Here is a 20,462-nt window from a genome sequence, read left to right on the forward strand (position 1 = left end):
AGAGAAAATCTGAAGTGGTCTCTGCGTGGACAGCAGCAAGCCTGATGCAGGGCTCAAACTCATGACCCATGAGATCATGACCCAAGCCAAAGTCAGATGCTCAACCGACTGAGCCACCCAGGTGCCCCTTGCCTTGCTTCTCTTAATTTCAAATCTCAGTTTTGACTGACCTACTGATGAAAGCATAACTAATGAGGAAAATTCAGGCACAAATTCCCTTAACTGATTCCTTCGCTGCTGCAGGTACACAGCAGGGGACTGGGCAGTGAGTTGCATCTGCTTTGAGCACTATATGAATCAAGACACACAAGTGATGGAAAGGGAGGGGCACACAAGAGAGAACCACATTATTCTTACAGAAGTGAAATGACGAATAAATCCAGAGAACAGTCAGAAGAGAGAGTTCCCTTTGACAAATGTTACTGTTCTCCCCATGGTCTATTCTGGGCTTTTCTTCTCCCTCCATCAGTGAATGGACTAAATGCAGTACCTGTCAGGGCCAGCTTTTTGCATATTATTTAAAGGATACCAAAGTGAATTATTCTTCTAGAAAAAAAATAAAACAAGGAAAATGTATTTAATTTTGAGGTCCATAGAGATTTCTCTTGTGTTCTCTTTAAGCTGGATTTTATTTCATATTGTATAGAATATTCTTTTTAAAGCAAAACTGTGGAGATTAAATCATGAAAATATGCCTTTTTATTTAAAAAATCAAAATTTAGTGTGCAAAGTATTTGCTGGTCTCAATATTTCAAACTAATAATTTTTAAAGAATTCCCTGATACTAGACTATGATAAATTTAAAATGTTTGACTTTAATTTAAAAAAAATAGTTAGAATAATGATATGTGGCCAAATTGCACTTAAAAGCCTGACTACACATTATTTAATTTCAATGATTTTAAACTACACCATTTAAAACTGTCACCAAATACATTCGGCGTTAGTGTTAATATTATTAAATGTGAAACTCTTGAATAATTAATATCTAAATCATTTTTTTAACTTAACAAGGAAAAAATAAGTATTCAGCAGGAATCTTTTTATACCATGAGGGACTGTGGTTAGCCAGGATGCAGTTAAAAGCCAAAAATAAAAATAAAAAATAAAGCAGTTCGGGGAAACCTTGTGTGTGTGTGTGTGTGTGTGTGTGTGTGTGTGTGTGTGTGTGTAGGAGACTATGGACCTCCTTTTGCCTTCAAAGTAAAATTGTATTCAGAGTGGAAGTGAATTGCAATCTTCACTGAGGGTCGCTATTGAGAATTTAGGATTAGAATTATCCTTTGTTCCAGAAGACCATCGTAATGGTGCACATTTAGACATCAAAGCATTACTTTATGAGCACAGACATGTTTTAATGTCCTATTACAGTTTGTAGACCTGTTTCTTTTGATAATGAAGACATTGTGTCATCAAGCCTAGCCCGCACATACAAAACATATGCTGGCAGGTTATTAAAAATTTCAGCTTCTTGATGAAAGACTATCCTGCAGGCTAAGAGTCCAGAGAAAGACTCCATTCTGGGAGAATTATTAGAAATGAGAATATGACTGTAAGCACTAAATTATGTTAATACCTACAAATACCGTCATTTGCATAGCAGCTTATGACACAATACTGTGATTTTTCTCATTGGTATGTTGTAGGCAACAGATTAAAAACAGTGCTGTTTATGGGAGTTTGAACTGATTTGAGATTCCCCTGCATCTTATGCAGATATTGGTTTTAGATGTAGGCATGATCCAGTGTGGACTGAAGGAACTAATACAAAGATCACCTTTTTTTTTTCCTGCTTATCTAGTTTAGAATGAGAGTTATTTTGTTCCAATTGAGGCTCGAAACAAAGTCATAGAGTCAACAAATGCTGGAAAAAACTGCAGTCACATTACCAAAAAAATTAGTATAGACACATGGGTGATTTGAGGGAAAGCATGACATTACATGGTGGCCACGGTGGAAATAGAACACAAGTCTCAATTATTTCATGGTGGTTTGGTACCAACCTTGCTCTCTTCATCCCATCAATTAACAAAACCTCCTTTCCCCAACAGGTTCCAGTAAACTCCCTCACTAAAGTACTCAATACTTGTTAAGGTTTAATTAATCCACACATTTGCACACACTCCAAACACCCCAGTCCCCAGTTGAGGCTATTTCTTTCCATGTAGTGGGAATAGAGGCTTACACAGAGGAAGGCACACTTGTAAGGGAAAAGAACCTTCCTGGCCACTCTCACCTAAGACAGTGTAGGGAGGCCCAAGTAGACGTTTGCTGGTCCTTCTTGTGGCTTTGTCTTTCTTTCCTTTTATAAGGTAAATCTTCCTTCCCTCATTCCTGGGAGACAGGCTTGGTGGCAGTGATGCTACTGGTAAGGCCGCTTTCCAAGAAAAAATCTTTATAGAACAGTTTGTGGAAAAAGATAAGCCAGTTTACCTTTGGATTTCTGTGTGCAGCCCTTCTTTGGACCTCTGTTTCCCTGGATGGACAGTACAAGGGTGCTGAGGGCTTTTACCGCTTGCGAGGGGAAGGGGGGAAAGGATATTGAACTGGTTCTTGAATGTTACTATGTAATATCTCTCTCTTAGCCCTGTGCAAGAGCAGTTTTATGTTCACTTGTACTTTTGTGGACTTTGTGAAACATCTGAAATTAATTTGGGGATCACCAAGGAAAACAATCTATATTTTAAAGTATTAAAACTATGAATTCAAGGCATCCACGTCTAGAAAAAGTAGAATAAACCAAAGTAGTTATTTTGTATCCTTGTAGAACTAAGTCAGCAAACAAAATTACAGAAGAGAACCATCACCCACCTAGTCAGTGCCTTCGAACTCTGTGTCCTGGGGCGCCTGGGTGGCTCAGTCAGTGTCTGACTTCACCTCAGGTCACCATCTCCCAGTTCATGGGTTTGAGCTCCATGTTGGGCTTTGTGCTGACAGCTCAGAGCCTTGACCCTACTTAGGATTCTGTGTCTCCCTCCCCTCCCCCACTTGTGCTCTGTCTCTATCTCTCAAAAATAAATTTTAAAAACTTAAAAAAAAATTTTTTTTTAAAGAACTCTGTGTCTCTATTGTGAAGACCTCCATCCACTAAGACGCGGTTATGGCTGGGTCATAGGAGCTGCTGTACGGTGGCAGAGCCTGGCGCTTGTGTGAATTTCGTAGGTATACTAGGCGATCCCAAAAAACCGTTGCCCTGCAACTACACATTTTTTTTAGAAAAGCTAAAAGATAATATAATAAGATTAAAGAAATATTTAACCAAATAAGTTCATAATCACTTTTCCCAAACAGTTGTTTTCATTTTTGTGTATTAATTTTCAAGTGTGCTACATTTATCTCCTGTAGCTACAATGAGAGCATGTGCACTATTTGACATCATACCCTAAACATCCTCCACGTTCACAGGCAGTGGTCACAATTGATGGCTGTATAATATTCCCACATATTAAATTACTCTAATGTATTAAACCATTCAACTAAGTTGGAAATTTTTTTTGGCAGTGGGCAGAGAGGAGGAAAAACAGGAGGAAGTAAAGATTTGTTTTTATTTTTGGTTTTTGTATACATCTCTTTTTGCTTCTGCTGAATTCCTTCTATTTCTTTCAGTGAAAGACTCGGGGGTAGAAGACCCCATGGCTTTTGTCACACACTGCCACATTACTTTCTAAGGAGGTAGCGCCAATTTCCAAGGCTACTAGCAGAGAATAATCCTACTAGTTTTGCCACCACCTTACCAGCACTGGATTAGTGTGAACTCTTTGCCCTTTTTAGATGTCAAATGCATCTTCTAATCGCTCTTATTTGGGTACTAGCTAGCAAGGGATCGTTTTTTCACATCTGTATTTATTATTTGCTTTTTTAAAATGTTTTTTAAAGTTTATTTACTTTTTTCGAGAGAGAGAGAGAGAAAGAGAGAGAGTGAGAGAGAGAGAGAAAGAGAGAGAGAGAGAGAGAGAGAGAGAGAGATTGCAAGCAGGGAAGGGGCAAAGAGAGAGGAAGAGAGATAATCTGCACTGTTGGTGCAGAGCCAGATGCACGGCTTGAACTCACGAACTGCAAGATCATGACCTGAGCCAAAATCAGGAGCTAGGTGCTTAAACAACTAAGCCACCTTGGAGCCCCTATTATTTGTCTTTTATGTCAAAACCACAACATCTTGATATTAAGAGAAAAATCTAGGTTTTCTAGATGAACAAATCTAGGGTAATCATTTTCCTTAATCATTAAACTACACACGAATGATTATTTTTTTATGTTTATTTTTATATATTAAAATCTTGACCTCCTAGATTAGGTATTTAGTATCTGTCAGAATATTGGTCTAAACATGAGATTAGGCATTTTCTTAGATTCTATAAATTTACACTGTTAAGGTCTTGATGTTTCCCTGTGTTTCTCAATAATAACAATAACAATAATAATTATTATTAGCATTGTAGAATAGCTGGGGGGTGCCAGGCCTTTCAGCACTCTACGTAAACTGTTTCATTCAGTCTCATAAAAACCCTGAGATTTCTACTCATTTACTCCCACACCACTTTGATAATTATTGACATTTTGTTTACAGATGGAGAAACTGATGCTTAGGTAGCTAAGAAACTTGCCCAAGTTCACGTAGCTAATAAATGATGGGGCCTGGCTTGGAACCCACATTCACTCATCTGGCGCAGTGTTCTTGCCACACCGAGCTGGGACCATTTAGAAAAGACCTCTTGTTTCAAAATCCTGGAGCAGTGTTCTCCCCACCCCCAGTCCCTGCCATTGTGACCCACTGCCTGAAAGGCAGGTTTTCTGCTTTCTACAGAGACATGGGAAATACGAAGATCCTGGAACACACAGTAGCCATTGTGCTGGGATAGCTTTCCTTCCCTGGTGACAAGGAAACTGCTGTCATTTTCCCTGAAAGGCAGCGGGCAGGGAGGTCGGAGAGCACACACCAGAGAGCTGCAGAGGCGCCCAAGCCCTGCTGGGGAGTCCCCGGGGTTTCTGCTTTTGCAACCCGACTGCCTCACATACCTGCGTATGCTCTTGGGTAACGAGAGGGAGTTTTAGATATCGCCCTTTGATTGTTCCTGGGGGTGACTTTCAATGCCTTCCTCAACTTAATACATGAGCATGATCATCTTAGTAAGCCTATAAATTCTCACAAAGCTTAGGGCAGCCAAACTTCAAGATCAAATGTAGCATTAAAAGTACAGTGGACATTTAAAATCTTGTTTTCTGGATAAGCAACCACATAATTTGTTTGTGTTTTATTGTTTTTGTCTTGTTTTGTTTTGTTTTTAGTCTCCTGTTCCAGCTTGACCTGGTAAATTCCCTCTTAAGCTGAATGAATGCCAAAATAGGCTAGTCTGAATAATTGAACATTCAGGATAAGCAGGAGGTGGTCTAGCTCCATGGGGATTCCATAGCCCAGGCACATCAAGGTCACTAGGGGGGAACCATGGGAAATCACTCTGCTCTCCAAGTCTCTACCTCTTTATCTGTAAAAAGGGATAACATTAGTACCTGCCTCATGGGGGGCGAGGGTGGGGGGTGGTGGTGACAATTAAATAAGAAACCCTCGTGAGTTGGTGTTAGCAATGTACTCGGCACACAATAAGCCTTCAAGAAATGCTACCTGTTATTATTAATATTACCATAAAACTGTATTACAATTAAATTGCAGGTAACATTGAACATGTATGCCCAGTTAAATCTTTCTCTGGTGATTCAGAAGTTCTTTTTGCGTCTTGTAGCCTTCCAGAACTTCGTTCTGTGCATGAAGCATCGTTATATAGGATTGTGGCTGTCGAAGGTACGCAGTATTGACCCAATTGTGGCCCACCCGGTGACTTACCAGATAATACCTTTAAAAGAATAAACCTCGACAGCAGCCTGGTTTCCGATCGCTTGAAAATAAAAGATAATTCCAGTTATTTTAATCTTCCACATGTCGAAGAGAGAGGCAGTGACCTGATAAAGTGGAGCTTATTCTGACCAAGAGATTGAGACCCAGTTGCTTCATTTTCTGGTTCCAGTTGGTGTCTTTTCTAATTAGTGTAGCAGCACGTCACCGCAATTGTTGGAAAGCTTTAATCATTTACATATTTTTCCTTATCTCTGAGAATGACTTAGAATGTTTTCTTCCAGTTCAATGGTTATTTTCACGAGGTTGCCAGGGTTGAGTTGGAGGTGCTTGCCTGTGCCTGAGGAAGATGACAGGAGAAGGAAAATTGCCTCCCCAAGTAAATGAAAGCCGGGTTCCCCTTCCGAGGACCTATAATAACCAGCTACGCAAGCTGTTGGTTCGTGTGTCCTATTGATTTAATATGCTTCTAATCAGTACATAAAGCTATGGGCCTGCAGTGTTAATTTTTCATATGCTTACAAAGTACCCTTTGATTTTCTGTCACACGTTAATTACAGCGTTTTGCCATTAAATAGGAAGCTTTGTGTAAACTAATTACTAGGTAATCATTGTCTACTGCAAGCGTGCTGTTTGTACCTTTTATTTTATTCTAAAAATGCACAGATCTCACAGTCTGGAAACACTCTACCTTCCAGCCATTAGCTCTCACTAATTCATAGCATTATTGTGGTGAGAGCGTAGGAGTTGTAATTGTTGTGGTATCAGAGCTGTTAATTACCGGAGTAAACAGTTGAAATGGTGCCAAGGTCTATTGTACAAGGCAGAGAAAAGGAGGTTTAAATGTTACTCCCACCATCTGGGGACTAGGGGAGAGGCAAATGCTTGAGAACAGCAGTGAGGCGCTATCGCCGCCTCAGCTCCAGGGTTGGCGGCCATATGGATCCGGAATATTTTGAATCAATTGAATTTAACTGCCAGTTTTTCGCAATAACAGTGTGGAAGGAAGGAATAAAGCAAAAGATGAGAGAAACAAGAATTGGTTAGTGTTTTCACATCCAGGAAGTCCCCCTTGGAGTTCTTTTGGAAATATCTGCTTTGCTGAAAACCACAGAGCAGGCACGGGTATTTGGAACAGATTCAGAATGAGTTTTACTCTCTGCCTACGACTGCGCCATGTGCTTCTGGTCGTCTGTCCGCGGTGCCCCTGGGTGAGAGAGGGATGCCCTTGAGAAGACTCGGACTTTCCTGTCAGGGTACCAGATCCAACAAAAACCCTCACTTTGGGAATTCACTGATTTATTACCCTGGTATTTTCACCAGCATGGTCTGCAGAAAGAAAACAATATCAAATGCACAGAGCTATCGTGTTAGCCTCAATTATATGCATCTGTATGTGTGGGAATACCAAAGAAGGTAGGGCTCTCTGCTCTGATTAAGAGAAGTAAATGCTTGCCCACTCCTTTTGCATAAAATTAAAATAAAAACTCTCTTGATGCTGTCTCGTTTCATTCCACAAATTCACCTCTCTCCTCTATACTAGAATAAAAAAAAATCAAAGTCCAAAAGGCACACATGCTTTCTTCTGTTTTCAATTGCCAGTTAAAGAGCTTTTCTCTCAACCAGTGATATTTCTCTAACTGATAAGAAAGAGACCTATTACCAATATATTACCGGAAATAATAATTATGGCTACTTCCACATACAGTTGATTTTTAAACGGTCTGGTTTCTTCTTTAAAAGACTGCATAATCTTTACAACAGTCGTCTGTATTTATTTGATGCCACTCATAGTTCATACAATTCCCTTCAAACCCATTTTCCAACATTAAAAATGTTTTTTAAAATCTGCCACTTGCAGCTGTAACTACTTTTCAGTATTATTCCCAAACCATGAACATATTCTTCTTTTATTAAACCACCCTGGATTATTTATTTTTAATTGTTCCTTTAGCAGATGTTGAAGGAATTTGGGGTGCAGTGTAAACAACTCCTTTGAAGAGAGAGATCACAGACTGCCACGTGCACTGGGAACCAAGGACACTGTTTGTGGAGGCTTTTGTCACAGCGGTTTTGGCCCTGGGATGGGGGTGGGGGGCACATTCCCTACTTTTGTGTATGTGCGGAGTTCAATTAAAAATTTCAAGAAATCTTAATCTTTATCTATTGAAACCCCCAGCATGCAGCGCAACAGGGTGAGCCTAGAAAGAAAACCATGGCCCCCTGTGAGGAGGGGGGAAAAGAAACAGCAGTTTAAGTGCTGGAAAGTTGAAAGGGAAGGAACCTCTCTAGTTTCTCTGGTGCGGGGGGCGGGGGTGAAGCAGTTGTGCTGAGCTTTGGAATGGAGGTGCAGCATATGTGCCTCAGTTGAACAGAATGCTTCTCAGGTCAAATCAACTGCGAGGCCTGCGTGTTGGTACAAGGTGGAGGCCTAGATAATGAGGGACAGACTCCTCGAGAAGCAGCGAGTGGATAATGCTACATAAGTATGGAATTATATACCGTATTTTCACCATTCTGTTTAATGAGAGCCGCCACCGCAGCGAATCACTTGCCACACAGCCGAAATGGGCCATTAGCTATCAAGGGAAAATTGTCTTTGCCGCTTTCAGCAGATGGAGCAAATATTTTACAAAGCAATTTTACATACCAAAAACATTTGTGTGCCTTGGTAATGTTGGCTGTTTTACATTATGTTACCTTCTACAGCAGCATAATTTTCCATCTCATCGAAGGCAAAGTTGGCATTTTTGATTTTTAAATTCTCAATTAACAATTAAACATGGAGTATTAAAGCAGTCCTTAAACTTTAAGTAGGTGTGGGAAGTAGTTTATGACTTGCCGAAGACACTTTCATTTTTTCTTCATCTTCTCAGCATATTTTTGCACGCTAAAGAGGGACTGCTCCTAATGATCTTAATGGAGAGAAATGAGTGAAAAACTTCACTACCGAATGCAGAGTGAGAGTAACCAATGCACAGATGATCAGAACGTTTGCTGGCTTAAAGCTTCCAGCACGGATTGTGGGTACGCAGTGTGGCCCGCCCATGTGTGTCTGCTTTAAATGTTTAAACTTCAATTAACGAAAATCTGACTCAAAATGGCTTGATTATCCCAGCCAACTGAAAATCCAAGGATTGGTCGGACTTTGGACAAGGGTTAATCCATTGGCAGTAGCTAGGGCGTCATTACCCTCCATCCCTCCTCCACCCGGCACATAATGTCTGCTCCACCCTAAGGCTGGCTGTCCTCAGCGTTCCAAGATGGCTGCCGGGGGCTCCTAGAGCTTCTCCTTGGTCAAGACAAGAGGAGGAAAGAACACTGGAGTTGATGGGGAGTCACCCTCAATCGGGGCAGTTCCGGAGGGGATGTTTGGGACATGGTTACCCTGAACAGGGGCAGCCAACAACAGATGTCCACTCCACCACTCTTTCATAAATTTGACAGCACAGACTCAGCATCACATGTGGATCATCTGACCCAGATTGGGCATTTATGCCCACTGATGGCAGTTACAGAAGCAGAGTCCAATGAACTATGGCGTACTGGTAGCAACTGGATTTGAATCCCAGTTTGCTACTTCATGGCTGTGTGACAGGAAATGAGAAGGATAATATCTACTCTAATATCCACTCAGAGAGTGGCTTTGAGATAATAAATATAAAAAAAAAAATTCTCTGGCACAGGCTTGCCACATGGTAAGTTGAATACGTGAGAGCTGTCATTTTACCTAAACTAGTGACTACAGTAGTAAAATACATCCTGAGCAGAGCAAAGTAACCTTACTAAATTTTCCCTCAAGTTTTAAAGCCCTCTCTTCTCTCCATCTCTGTGCCACTAGTCAATTCAAATCCTGAGCACCTTTCACGGTGCCCCACACTTTACTCCCTGAAAGAGGCAGCAGGGCTGGTGAACAGGACTCACCAGGTGTCAGAGGCAGAGAGAGCCTATGTGAGTGCAGGAGTCCCCTCCCCTCTTCCAGAAATGAGGTATTTGACTTGGATGGTCCACATAGCCCCTTTCAACACTGACAGTCCTACTTAGTGTTTTAGGTCATTGTCCTGCCCTTTTGACCTTAAGCCACCCTCCTTTCCTCCATTTAGGGCTATCAGAAATCTTTATAAAGCAGAGCAATCTAGCTAGGTCCCTTGCTTTCTCCTTTGAACACCACCAAACAATGTGAGATGTGAGATTGGAGGTGATTAGCCAAGAAATTATTCTACCTAATTTACCACTGCAGATCTAGCAAAGAAGCTTCTAAGATAAATTTTGGTAGAATTGATATTTAGTGCATTCTAATTTGTATTCCTTCTTTCTCCCCTCCCATCCTCACCAACACACACACACACACACACACACACACACACACACACACACACACACACTTTACCTGGAAAAGTTAACTCTCTGGAGTTTGAAGTAGCTTTAGTCATTGAGGGCAATATTAAATTGGATATGCTATCAGCTTCCCCTGAGAGATCGTGAATTTCCTTCAGCCAAATATCTCTTCCTTCAAATGTACACTTTCTTGATAGAAAAAGAGAGTGAGCTGAGAGGCGAGGCCCAAGCTCGACAGAAAATACTCTCTAGGATGCGCTGGTCAGGGGGATGGATAGAGGGCCTGTGCCCTGTGCCCCTCAGGTATCTCGGAACCTTCTAAGGTCCTGACTATTGTCAACACACACTGAGGGTTAATGTGGCTACCAGAGAAAGAGTGACAAGCCCGTGCAATGGCAAAGATGGGGCTGAAGTTTCTCTAGGACGGGAATTGCTCTAGAGTCAGGTCAGCTCCACCAAGGCCAGCAGCTGGTGTGTCCTGACAAAGCCAGTGCAATCATGATGGAAGAAAAATCTGGCATTCGGATTTTTTTTCCCAAAGAGTAAAGTGAATTTTTCTAACATCTGTTTATCATCCACAAGATACGTACTTTCCTTTCCACACCCCCAGTGTCATTAGCGCTAAATGACCTACTCCATGTGGGTGACGGGGTCTCTGAAACACTGGCTTGTTAGTCCACCACCTTGATGTGACTATCTGAGGTGAAACCTTCTAACTACTCACTTCACAAGCTTGTAGGATTTTGTAGGATAGAGAAGATGCCCACTCCCAGTTGCTGGCTTATATCACACATTTTGCATTTATGTATACACACACACACACACACACACACACACACACACACACACCCCTTTGGGAGGGTAAAAAGGGAGCAAAGAAAGCAAACTAGCATTCATTTCCACAACCTCTATAGTTTTCTGTCTGTAAGTCACGTGTTAAAAATCACCCAGTAACAGGGGTGCCTGCATATCTCAGTTGGTTGAGCACCCAATTTTGGTCTCACCGTTCATGAGTTCAAGCCCTACATTAGGCTTGCTGCTGGCAGCACAAAGCCTGCTTTGGATTTTCTGGCCCCTTCTCTCTCTCTCTCTCTCTCTCTCTCTCTCCCTCTCCCTCTCCCTCTCCCTCCCTCCCTCCTCTTCTCATGAGCTCTCTCTCAAATAAATAAATAAAACATTTAAAAAAATCACCCAGTAACAGAATCGGATAACACAACATGCCTCTTGATTCTGGGAGCCTCCGCGTCCCATTTGTAAAGCAGGGAACACGACACAGTGTTAATGTAAGGACAGAATGAGATCATGAATGTGAGCCTACTCTGACAAAGGAAAGTATTTTATATATACAGTTCTGACCATGCACATGAACTGAGGCATTTGCCTGGCACTGGCTAGGTCTGTGGGTGAGAGCATGTGCCTGTGTGTGCTCAAGTTCATTCTGATCAGAATAAGCCTGAATAGCTACAGATCTTCCCTTACCGGCACCTGCCCTTACAGCTGTAACGTATTTGAACTATATGCAAAATGATCATCACTAGAGAACAGACCCTGCCCCACCCCCAACAAAATTGGGAACTAGCTTCTGACGTCAGTGAGCCCCTTGTGGCCACTGAGCCCGTGCTGCTTCTAAGAAGGTTTTCTCAGTTCATCTCCCCACTGCTGTGATGGAGTCCTCTGTGCCTGGCTCTGAGCTCTGGCCTCACCCACCAGTTCACACGCTGCTTCTGAGTCCCCCTGCAGAAACTGTGCAGTTGTTCGGGGTGGGATAAAACAAAGCTTTCATATGGAATGTCAGTTTGCTGGCTTTTCTTGAAAATATGAGCTACAGGTCTTGGTGGTTTTGCATGATTTAGTTCAGGTTGGTAGGGTTGAGGGGGACATTTCTGTTTTCATTAGTGCTAAGGGCGTTTTTAGTATAGTCCTCATAGTTCCCGGCAGAGGCTTTCAAGATAAATGAATGGAATAGTTAATACTCTCACCCCATTAGTCCAACTCATATCTTTTTCTTAGAGAGTTAATCATGGCCCCCAGCTGCCTCCATGTGCCTCAGCATCTCCCAGTGAACATCAGCCCACCAATGCCTTCAGCTGTGTACTTCTCTGGATGGGACACAATTCATCCTCCAGATTCCTGCAGCATCCTTTCCTCTAGGAAATGTACCCCCTTGCTGTGGCTTTCTGCACAGCGGAAATGCTGCGGGTCGGGCAGAAGGGCCGGCTGTGCAGGCAGAGGCAGTGGCGGCAGCTTGGCACGGTGTCCGATGCCTCACACAAGCCACCCTTACGAGTTAATCACTGGCCCTCACATAGCATGTTGCATCTGAGGTGACACTTTATAAATGTCACCTCAGTTACCTTCCCAATGCCCCTCAGAGGCAGGGAATCCCATAAAATCCACCCAGGAAGAACTGGTGGTTCTTAAGTGGCCATCCCCCCGGGTGGATCCTGGGCAGCAAGGAAGGGAGCCCGCTGAGAGGTTTCATACTTTCCCTTATTATGTAACTTCAGCTGTTTGGGGCTGGGTCCGTGTTTACCACTACGTGATTCAGTCCACATTTAGGGTTCCCTGTGCAGAGCACTGGGGCAAATGAGCTCAAAGACACTGGCCATGCCATGAGGGAGCCCCTCTGGAGAGCACATAGAAAGGATACCCAACTGGTGATAGAGAAGACTTCTGGGAGGTGTGAGCAGAACGAACTCAGGATGAGGAGGCAGCCATGGGAGGCAGTGGAGGAAGGGAGGCTGAGCCAGGGAGAGTGGGGTGAGGCTGGGAGCTGGAGAGGGGAGATGAGAGGCTGCAAGAGGAATCGCAGGCAGAGTCACAGAGGCCCCTCTTCATGCACTGTCTGGGGAGTTTCAACTTGATCTTCAAGTTGATGGAGATCTCGTTTCCAGATTTAGGTATCAAGGCTTCCACCTGTTCCTTCACCCCGTCCATCTCCACCCCCCCCAAAACACACAGACTCTTCTCCCCTAGTTCAGCTACTTACAAGGAAGGCCTGGCATTTTGTCATTTTTCCTCCAATTACTTTTATTGTGGTTAATACATACAACATAAAATTTACTGTCTAAACTGTTTTCTAATTTAAAACAAAAATTTTTAATGTTTATTTTATTTTTGAGAGAGACAGAGACAGAGTGCAAGTCAGGGAGGGGCAGAGAGAGGGAGACACAGAATCTGAAGCAGGCTCCAGGCTCAGAGCTGTCAGCACAGAGCCCGACATGGGGCTTGAACCCATGAATCGTAAGATCATGACCTGAGCTGGTCAAACATTTAACTGACTGAGCCACCCAGGCACCCCTGTCTTAACCATTTTTAAGTCTACAGTCCGCTGGTGGTAAATATGTTCATAATGCTGGACAGTCGTCCCCACATCCATCTCCCTAACTCTTTCCATCAAGTAAAGCTGGATTTCTGTAGCCATGCAACACCAGCTCCCTAGCCCTAGATGGCCACCATTATACGGTCTCTGTCATTTTGATACTCCTCAGTCCCGTAGCTTATTGATATATGCATGAGTAAATGAATAGATGAATTATTTCTCTTTAGACTGATTGATGTGAATGGCCACATGGTAGATCACTGGGTAGAGGGTTTAATGCTTTTCAGAAGCAGGGCAGGAAAAGCCCTTTAATCATGGCAGCATAGAAAAGAAGTCTCTACAGTCCTAGGGGACACCCTGGCCTGCAAAGCTTCCTTCCTCGACACGGGGCCTTCTTGAGCAGAGCAGGAACTGACACCTATGCTTCAGCATCCCAGCTTTGGGGCACCTCATGAATCACAGACAATTGGTCTTCTTTGATAGAGTAGAATGCTTTTAACTGAAACAAGTATAAAACTAAAAGAAAGAAAGGTGGGTTTGGAGGATGGAACAAAGAGGGAGGCCAGGTTATTGGAACTGCGCGTTGTGTATGCTTGTTTATGATTTAGATGCAGGGCTGTGGAGACCCGAGGCGATGTCCAGTAAAGAGCAGAACTGTGTACACTGTGCAGGATATGGAAGGCCAAAGGCCTCCTGCTCTGACCACAATCTACCTGCCTCCACCACTTGAGGCAAAGGCTCCAGGCCCGAACCAGCTTCCCCAACCCTTCTGAACAGATCCCCAGCCGCTGCACAGGCATTGATCCTGAACGAGCCCAGGCCAGGCACTCTCCCTTTCTCATGGCATTATTTGTTTTGTGTGTCAGGCACTTACTAAGTTAATGAGACTCTCCCACCAGGATTTTCTGGATATTTCAAAAATTATTCCGATTATTTAGACATGCCTAGAATGTATTCTCAGGTGTTTATCTTCTATTATAGATCTTCAGAAGGTACTGGACCCAGAATGAAACAGATATCCCAAAGAGCTCATGGGGGTGCAGGGGGGTGATGGGCAGGACCATCACTTTTTAATGCCAGGGAAATTGGAAATAAATGAGTATACAGATTATTTCTAAGATTCCTCTCAACACCACTCACTAAAGCAGCAAAGTCTTTTCTGATTCTTCCAAACTACTGAGCACTCATGCATAGATCTAGAAGGTCCCCAACAACCCAAAGCAAGCCCAAGTTTTTCTTTATGTTTTTGAATATGAATAATGCCAATCAAATGGCATTATATCTAGTGCCCTGCTCTACTTCTGCCAAAACAAAGTCTGAAGAGGTGGGGCTTCTATTTGAAAATTTTAGATAATCTAAGACTATCCAGGAAAAAAAATGATCCTGGAAACCTGAGGCTCTTTATATCAAAAAGTCAGCCATCTTATTCTTTAAGGAATTTCCAGCTGTTTTCATTTTGACAGGAGGCTCAGGGGGTTGGGCTGTTTGGTGATGGTAGAGGGCCTGTCTCATGTCTAGTCAGATGAGGCTTCCTTGTGGGGAATGCCAGCACCCCTTCCCACCTCACTCTTGCACCTGCTCTTGCCTAAAATTCCCACCTTTAGATCATTATCCCCAAGTTTAAGGCTTTGATCCCATGGCTGTAGGACATGGAGGCCCCCCCAACAAGGGGGAAAGGGCACAGCTTAAAGAGATGGAGGTGCCAAAGAAAGACCTTGCCAACTCCACAACTTCTCCCAGGGCCACCCCATTAGGGCCATAGAATAAAAAACATTTGGGTCTGAATCTCAGGGACTAGGTAACCCCTCATTTACATAAAGGGAAACTGAGGCCCACAGTGGAGAGGCATATTGCCCAAGGACGCTCAGCTAGTTGGTCAGCCTACAGTAGGTCTGCAGCCGGATTTCCTGATGTCCAGACAGAAGGCTGCCCTTTGGAGACAATAGGCACGATTAGCAGCAATATTGAGGGGCCAAATGACTTTGAAATATGAAAACGGAAATGGCTGGAAAAATAGAGAAAATTTTCAAAATGGCTTTCTGACTCTGGGTAAACAGTAACCACATTTTTTTGCCTGTTGGAGGCCTGGTTTTTAATCACTCCACAAGCAGTTTTCATTTCTGTAGTAAAATTGCTTGTGGTTCTATTTAATTTGTTTCTGCAGGAGCCAGCTTTGGTGAAGATCTCCGAGGAGCTGGCGGGCATTTTAGCACAGCACGCACAGCCGGTCAATGAGAAACGGTTCCCGACGTGGAGGAAATTCCTCCAAACGTTTCTCAGTCAAGGTAAATAAGACTGTAAAGTTTCTATTGAGATTTGGTCTACACAACCTTGAATTCTAGTTTTGGGTCAACCTCACGCCAATTTAAATAACTTGCCTCTTTTGTTTTGGTTTAGGTAAGTGCTCCTACAAGCAAACTTTTTTTCCTTATAAACTTTGCCTAAATAGTTTTGTGCACTCAGCAGTTTCCATAAGTAGGAGCTGAGCACACCAACCATAGCGGCCCTATTTTTGCACCTCAGACTATCCCTGACAGGTGGGCTTTAGAATTGCATGATCTGGTTATGGATCTCATCCATGATCTTGAACAAGTTTCTAAAACCCCCGGAGGCTATCTTCTCCTCTACCTCACGTAACTGCTTGGAGGTTTCAGTAGAATACAGATGTGAACGTCTCTACAACACAGCATGACTCAAGGTGGGATTTTGGTAAGTGTTAAGTTTCCCCTTCCCTTTTGTGGGAAGGAAGAAATGGTCTCCCTTCCTGTTCTGAAGGCAGAATTTCTAAATAAGTGTCCTCCACCTCCTAATTCAGCCTTATTCTCTAAGGACACCAGGAGGTCTGTGGATGAGGAGATAAATGCACTGAGTGGCTGCAGTTGCAGAGGTCCCTGTGGGAGTGGCCTCACGCACATGCAATGTGCCCACTCTTAGGACGTTTCAGCATAAGGCATACATTCTTACCAGCTTAGCCACATGAATGTGGCAAGAAGGCTAGTATAACAGGCCACAGAAGATATCTTTACACTCTACTGTCCACTGTCAGGTGATAATAAAAATTATTATATTATCATTAATATATAATAATATAATAAGGTGAGGTCAGGTAACAGCAGCAGCAACAGCACAATGGTGATAATGCACACTGGAGATAAGACAGTGAGGGCCAGAGAGTGCTTATTCTGTGCCAGACACTATTCCAGGCATATGCATATTAAATCCCCCTAACAATCCCAAGAGGTGGGTGCCATTATCACCCTTGTTTTCTAGAAGGGGAAAGTAAGGTACAAGAGATTAATAAGTAACTTGCCCCAAATCACTCTGTGACTACACGGCAGAGCCAGTAAGTGGCTGCCTCTGTGTTGTTCCAGGTGTCTTGGCGGGATCCAGCGGGTACATTTATCAACACATCCTAGCTCGGTGTATGAGAGAGCACCAGAAAAGACAGACGCATGGCCTGTTGGAATGCACTGGGCGGGCAGTGTGAAGTGAGAGGGAGTAGTGAACACTATTCATGAGTTATTCAAGTGAGGGGTCGGATGGTCAGCCACCTGACAAGCATGCTGCAAAGGGGGTTTTTCACAGGTGCAGGGAAAGGGGAAATGATGCAAGCTCTCCCGTGTGCTCACAGATCTAAGCTTCTGTAGACATGAATAGACACTTTTCCAAAGAAGACATCCAGATGGCCAACAGACCATTGTCACTCATCATCATTAAATACAAATCAAAACCACACTGAGATACCACCTCACACCAGAGTGGCTAAAATAAACAAATCAGGAGACTCTAGATGCTGGTGAGGATGTGGAGAAACGGGCACCCTCCTACACTGTTGGTGGGAATGTAAACTGGTGCAGCGCTCTGGAAAACAGTGTGGAAGTTCCTCAAAAAATTAAAAATAGAACTCCCCTATGACCCAGCAATAGCAATGCTAGGAGTTTACCCAAGGGATACAGGAGCTAATGCATAGGGGCAGATGTACCCCCAATGTCTATAGCAGCACTTTCAATAATAGCCAAATCATGGAAAGAGCCTAAATGTCCATCAGCTGATGAGTGGATCAAGAAGATGTGGTTTATATATACAATGGAGTACTACATGGCAATGAGAAAGAATGAAATATGGCCATTTGCAGCAACGTGGATGGAGCTGGAGGGTGTCATACTGAGTAAGATAAGTCAGTCAGAGAAAGACAGTTATCATATGTTTTTACTCATATGTGGACCTTGAGAAACTCAGCAGAAGACCATGGGGGAGGGAAAGGGAGGAAAAAAAGTTACAGAGAGGGAGAGAGGCAAACCATAAGAGACTCTTAAATACTGAGAACAAACTGAGTGCTGTTGGGGGATGGGGAAGAGGGGAAAGTGAGTGATGGGGATTGAGGAGGGCACTTTTTGGGATGAGCACTGAATGTTGCATGGAAACCAATTTGTATTTTAAAAAAAGATCTAAACTTTTGTGATTCTACCAATTTCCATATACACCCACTGACAGAAGAGTACAACAGAGTTAACCCAATATGCGTAAATGGGAAAGAACAAGGTCCCTACAATGAAAATAGTCCAAAATAATGGGTTCTTTTTAAGTTAGGAGGGGAGGACCATGAAGATCTCCAGGTCCATCCACGACAAGACTTAGGAAGTTTCTAAATCTTCCAAGGTCAGCCTGCAAACCCTGCTCTGATCTCTTTCTTTTCATGGGAGCTTTGTAGCTTAGAAAGGGTTTTCCCAGCCACTGCCTCACCTGAGCTGTATAACCACAAGCTCAGGACGTCCTCGACTTCCTGTTCGTCTCCATCCTTTCTTCCAGCCACGTTGTAAACATAGTGCCCATTTATGGGAAGAAGAACAAACTTTATTAAGCTAATTTTATAAAGGAGAAACAGCCCCAAAGCTAGAAAGACACACAGCAAATATGTGGTGAGTGGGAAACACAGACCCTACAATTTTAGCACATCTCAAACATCCAGTTCTGGTAAGCCATGTGTTTCCAAACTTGTGTTTCTGCCTGGCTCTGAGCCCAGTGCATACAGCAGATCTGCAGAAATGTTCACTGACCGAGCGGGGCCGTTCCCCCAGGCCTCTGGATTCTAAGGCCACATCTCTCACCACCTTTAATCACTGCCTGTTTCATTTCACTTCTGCTCTCCCAAGTGTGCTTCTGGCCACAAAACGTGCTACCGATTCGATGCCTACGTTGACACAGGATTATTATCAGAGGCAATGTATTTTTTAAAAAGAGGAATTAATTGCTTTGAAAAAAAAAAAAAAACAGTCAACAGTGAAGAGACCCTGGTCATAATGCTGAGAGGAAGGTACAAATAAGCTTCTTTGGAGGAAAAAACTAAAGTAATCTTATAAGTATGAGGGATAATGTGTTTCCACTGATGCACTAGTTTTCAAAATAGAGAAGGCCACAAAGTCAACCCAATCAGAGAGATGTTTAAGGAAAGTGCCTTTTATATAAAGTAACAGATATCTGCACTTGAGAAATGCTAAAAAGCTCAGGATTTAACCATCTATGCTGTTCAAAGCCTGCAGGTGGAGGTCACCTCCCATCAAATTTGTGAAATGTGCACCAAGTTTATCTTAATATTGTTGGGCTCCAGAGGCTGCTCCGTCTGGAGAATGCTTAGTTGTTTTTACTTTTAAATTATGTTATCTTAAAAAGTAGGGGTGGGGGACGCCTGGGTGGCTCAGCTGGCTAAGCATCCGAGTTTGGCTCAGGTCATGATCTCACAGCTCATGGTTTGGAGCCCCACGTCAGGCTCTGTGCTGACAGCTCGGAGCCTGAGGCCTGCTTCAGATTCTGTGTCTCCCTCTCTCTCTCTGCCCCTTCCTCTCTCTCTCTCTCTCTCTCTCTCTCTCTCTCTCTCAATAAACATTTGGGGCATCTGGGTGGCTCAGTTGGTTAAGGATTCAACTTCAGCTCAGGTCACAGTCTCACAGTTTGTGAGTTTGAGCCCCGCATCAGGTTCTGTGCTGACAGCTTGGAGCCTGGAGCCTCCTTCAGATTTTGTGTCTCCCTCTCTCTCTGCCCCTGCCATGCTCATGCTCTGTCTCTCAATAATAAATAAAAAAAATGTTTAAAAACCTTTTTAAATAAACATTAAAAGGTTTTAATTATGCTATCTTATCCTTTATAAATAATGCTAAATTTTTTTCTATAAAAGATATATATATTTATATTTAAGATTCATGTTGGGCCTAAAAGCAAACTATCAGGCTATCAGGGCCATGTGAGTTCTGTGGACGCCGCTGAGCTAACTCACAAAATCAGCAGGGCTCGTACTGTTGTGACTAAACATCAGGTTTATCTCTGTGACTTCCGTTATTCAGAGCAAAAAGTAAAGTGTGATAAATTATAAGGCTCTCATTATCAGTAAGGCTCCTTCCTCAAGAATGGCAGCATCTCCTGACTCTCCCTTATAAAAAATACTTAGGGCACCTGGTTGGCTCAGTTGGTTAAGCATCCAAGTTCATCTCCAGTCATGACCTCATGGTTCATAGGTTCTAGCCCCATGTTGGGCTCTATGCTGACAGCCTGGAGCCTGCTTCAGATTCTGTGTCTCTGTCTCTCTCTACCTCTCCCCTGCTCATCCTCTCTCTCTCTCTCTCTCTCTGGCTTTCTGGCCCAAAAATAAATATTTAAAAAATGCTTTACAATTAGCTTTGCATAGGAATCTTTTGACGTAATCATGTTCTCTCATTCCTGATATAAGTCCTAACATATCATAACTTCAAAAGGCAGTGACGTTGAAACAGAAAAAGCACTTGTCATCAAGGGCTCTGGGCAGTTCCCCCTGAGGGAATTGCCTGTAGTCCTTAGGTTACGAATAGGCATAGCCTTGATGATCTTATGGTGTCTTTATGGTGAATGAAAACTGACATTCATTGAGTCCTAGTATATGCCAAGCACTGGGCTAAATACTATAGATACAGTATCTCTAAGATT

The 20,462-nt window shown here is 43.1% G+C and overlaps 2 protein-coding genes across 3 annotated transcripts in view; one reads left to right on the forward strand and one right to left on the reverse strand.

Moving 5' to 3' along the window:
- The window catches only part of AAGAB (alpha and gamma adaptin binding protein), a 272,788-nt gene that overhangs the window by 186,269 nt on the left and 66,057 nt on the right, over positions 1-20,462 (reverse strand). The window lies entirely within an intron of this gene.
- Positions 1-20,462, forward strand: part of IQCH (IQ motif containing H) — a 205,999-nt gene that overhangs the window by 134,860 nt on the left and 50,677 nt on the right. The window contains exon 16 of one of the 2 annotated variants that reach the window (XM_029950214.1): positions 15,673-15,793. In XM_029950214.1, coding sequence (XP_029806074.1) covers positions 15,673-15,793 — 121 coding nt within the window. Of the gene's footprint in view, positions 1-7,805; positions 7,953-15,672; positions 15,794-20,462 lie in introns of those variants that run through there. The other variant, XM_029950215.1, reaches the window with a different exon arrangement.

The sequence above is a fragment of the Suricata suricatta genome, chromosome 9 (assembly GCF_006229205.1).
Source record: "Suricata suricatta isolate VVHF042 chromosome 9, meerkat_22Aug2017_6uvM2_HiC, whole genome shotgun sequence".
Taxonomy (NCBI): Eukaryota; Metazoa; Chordata; class Mammalia; order Carnivora; family Herpestidae; genus Suricata; species Suricata suricatta.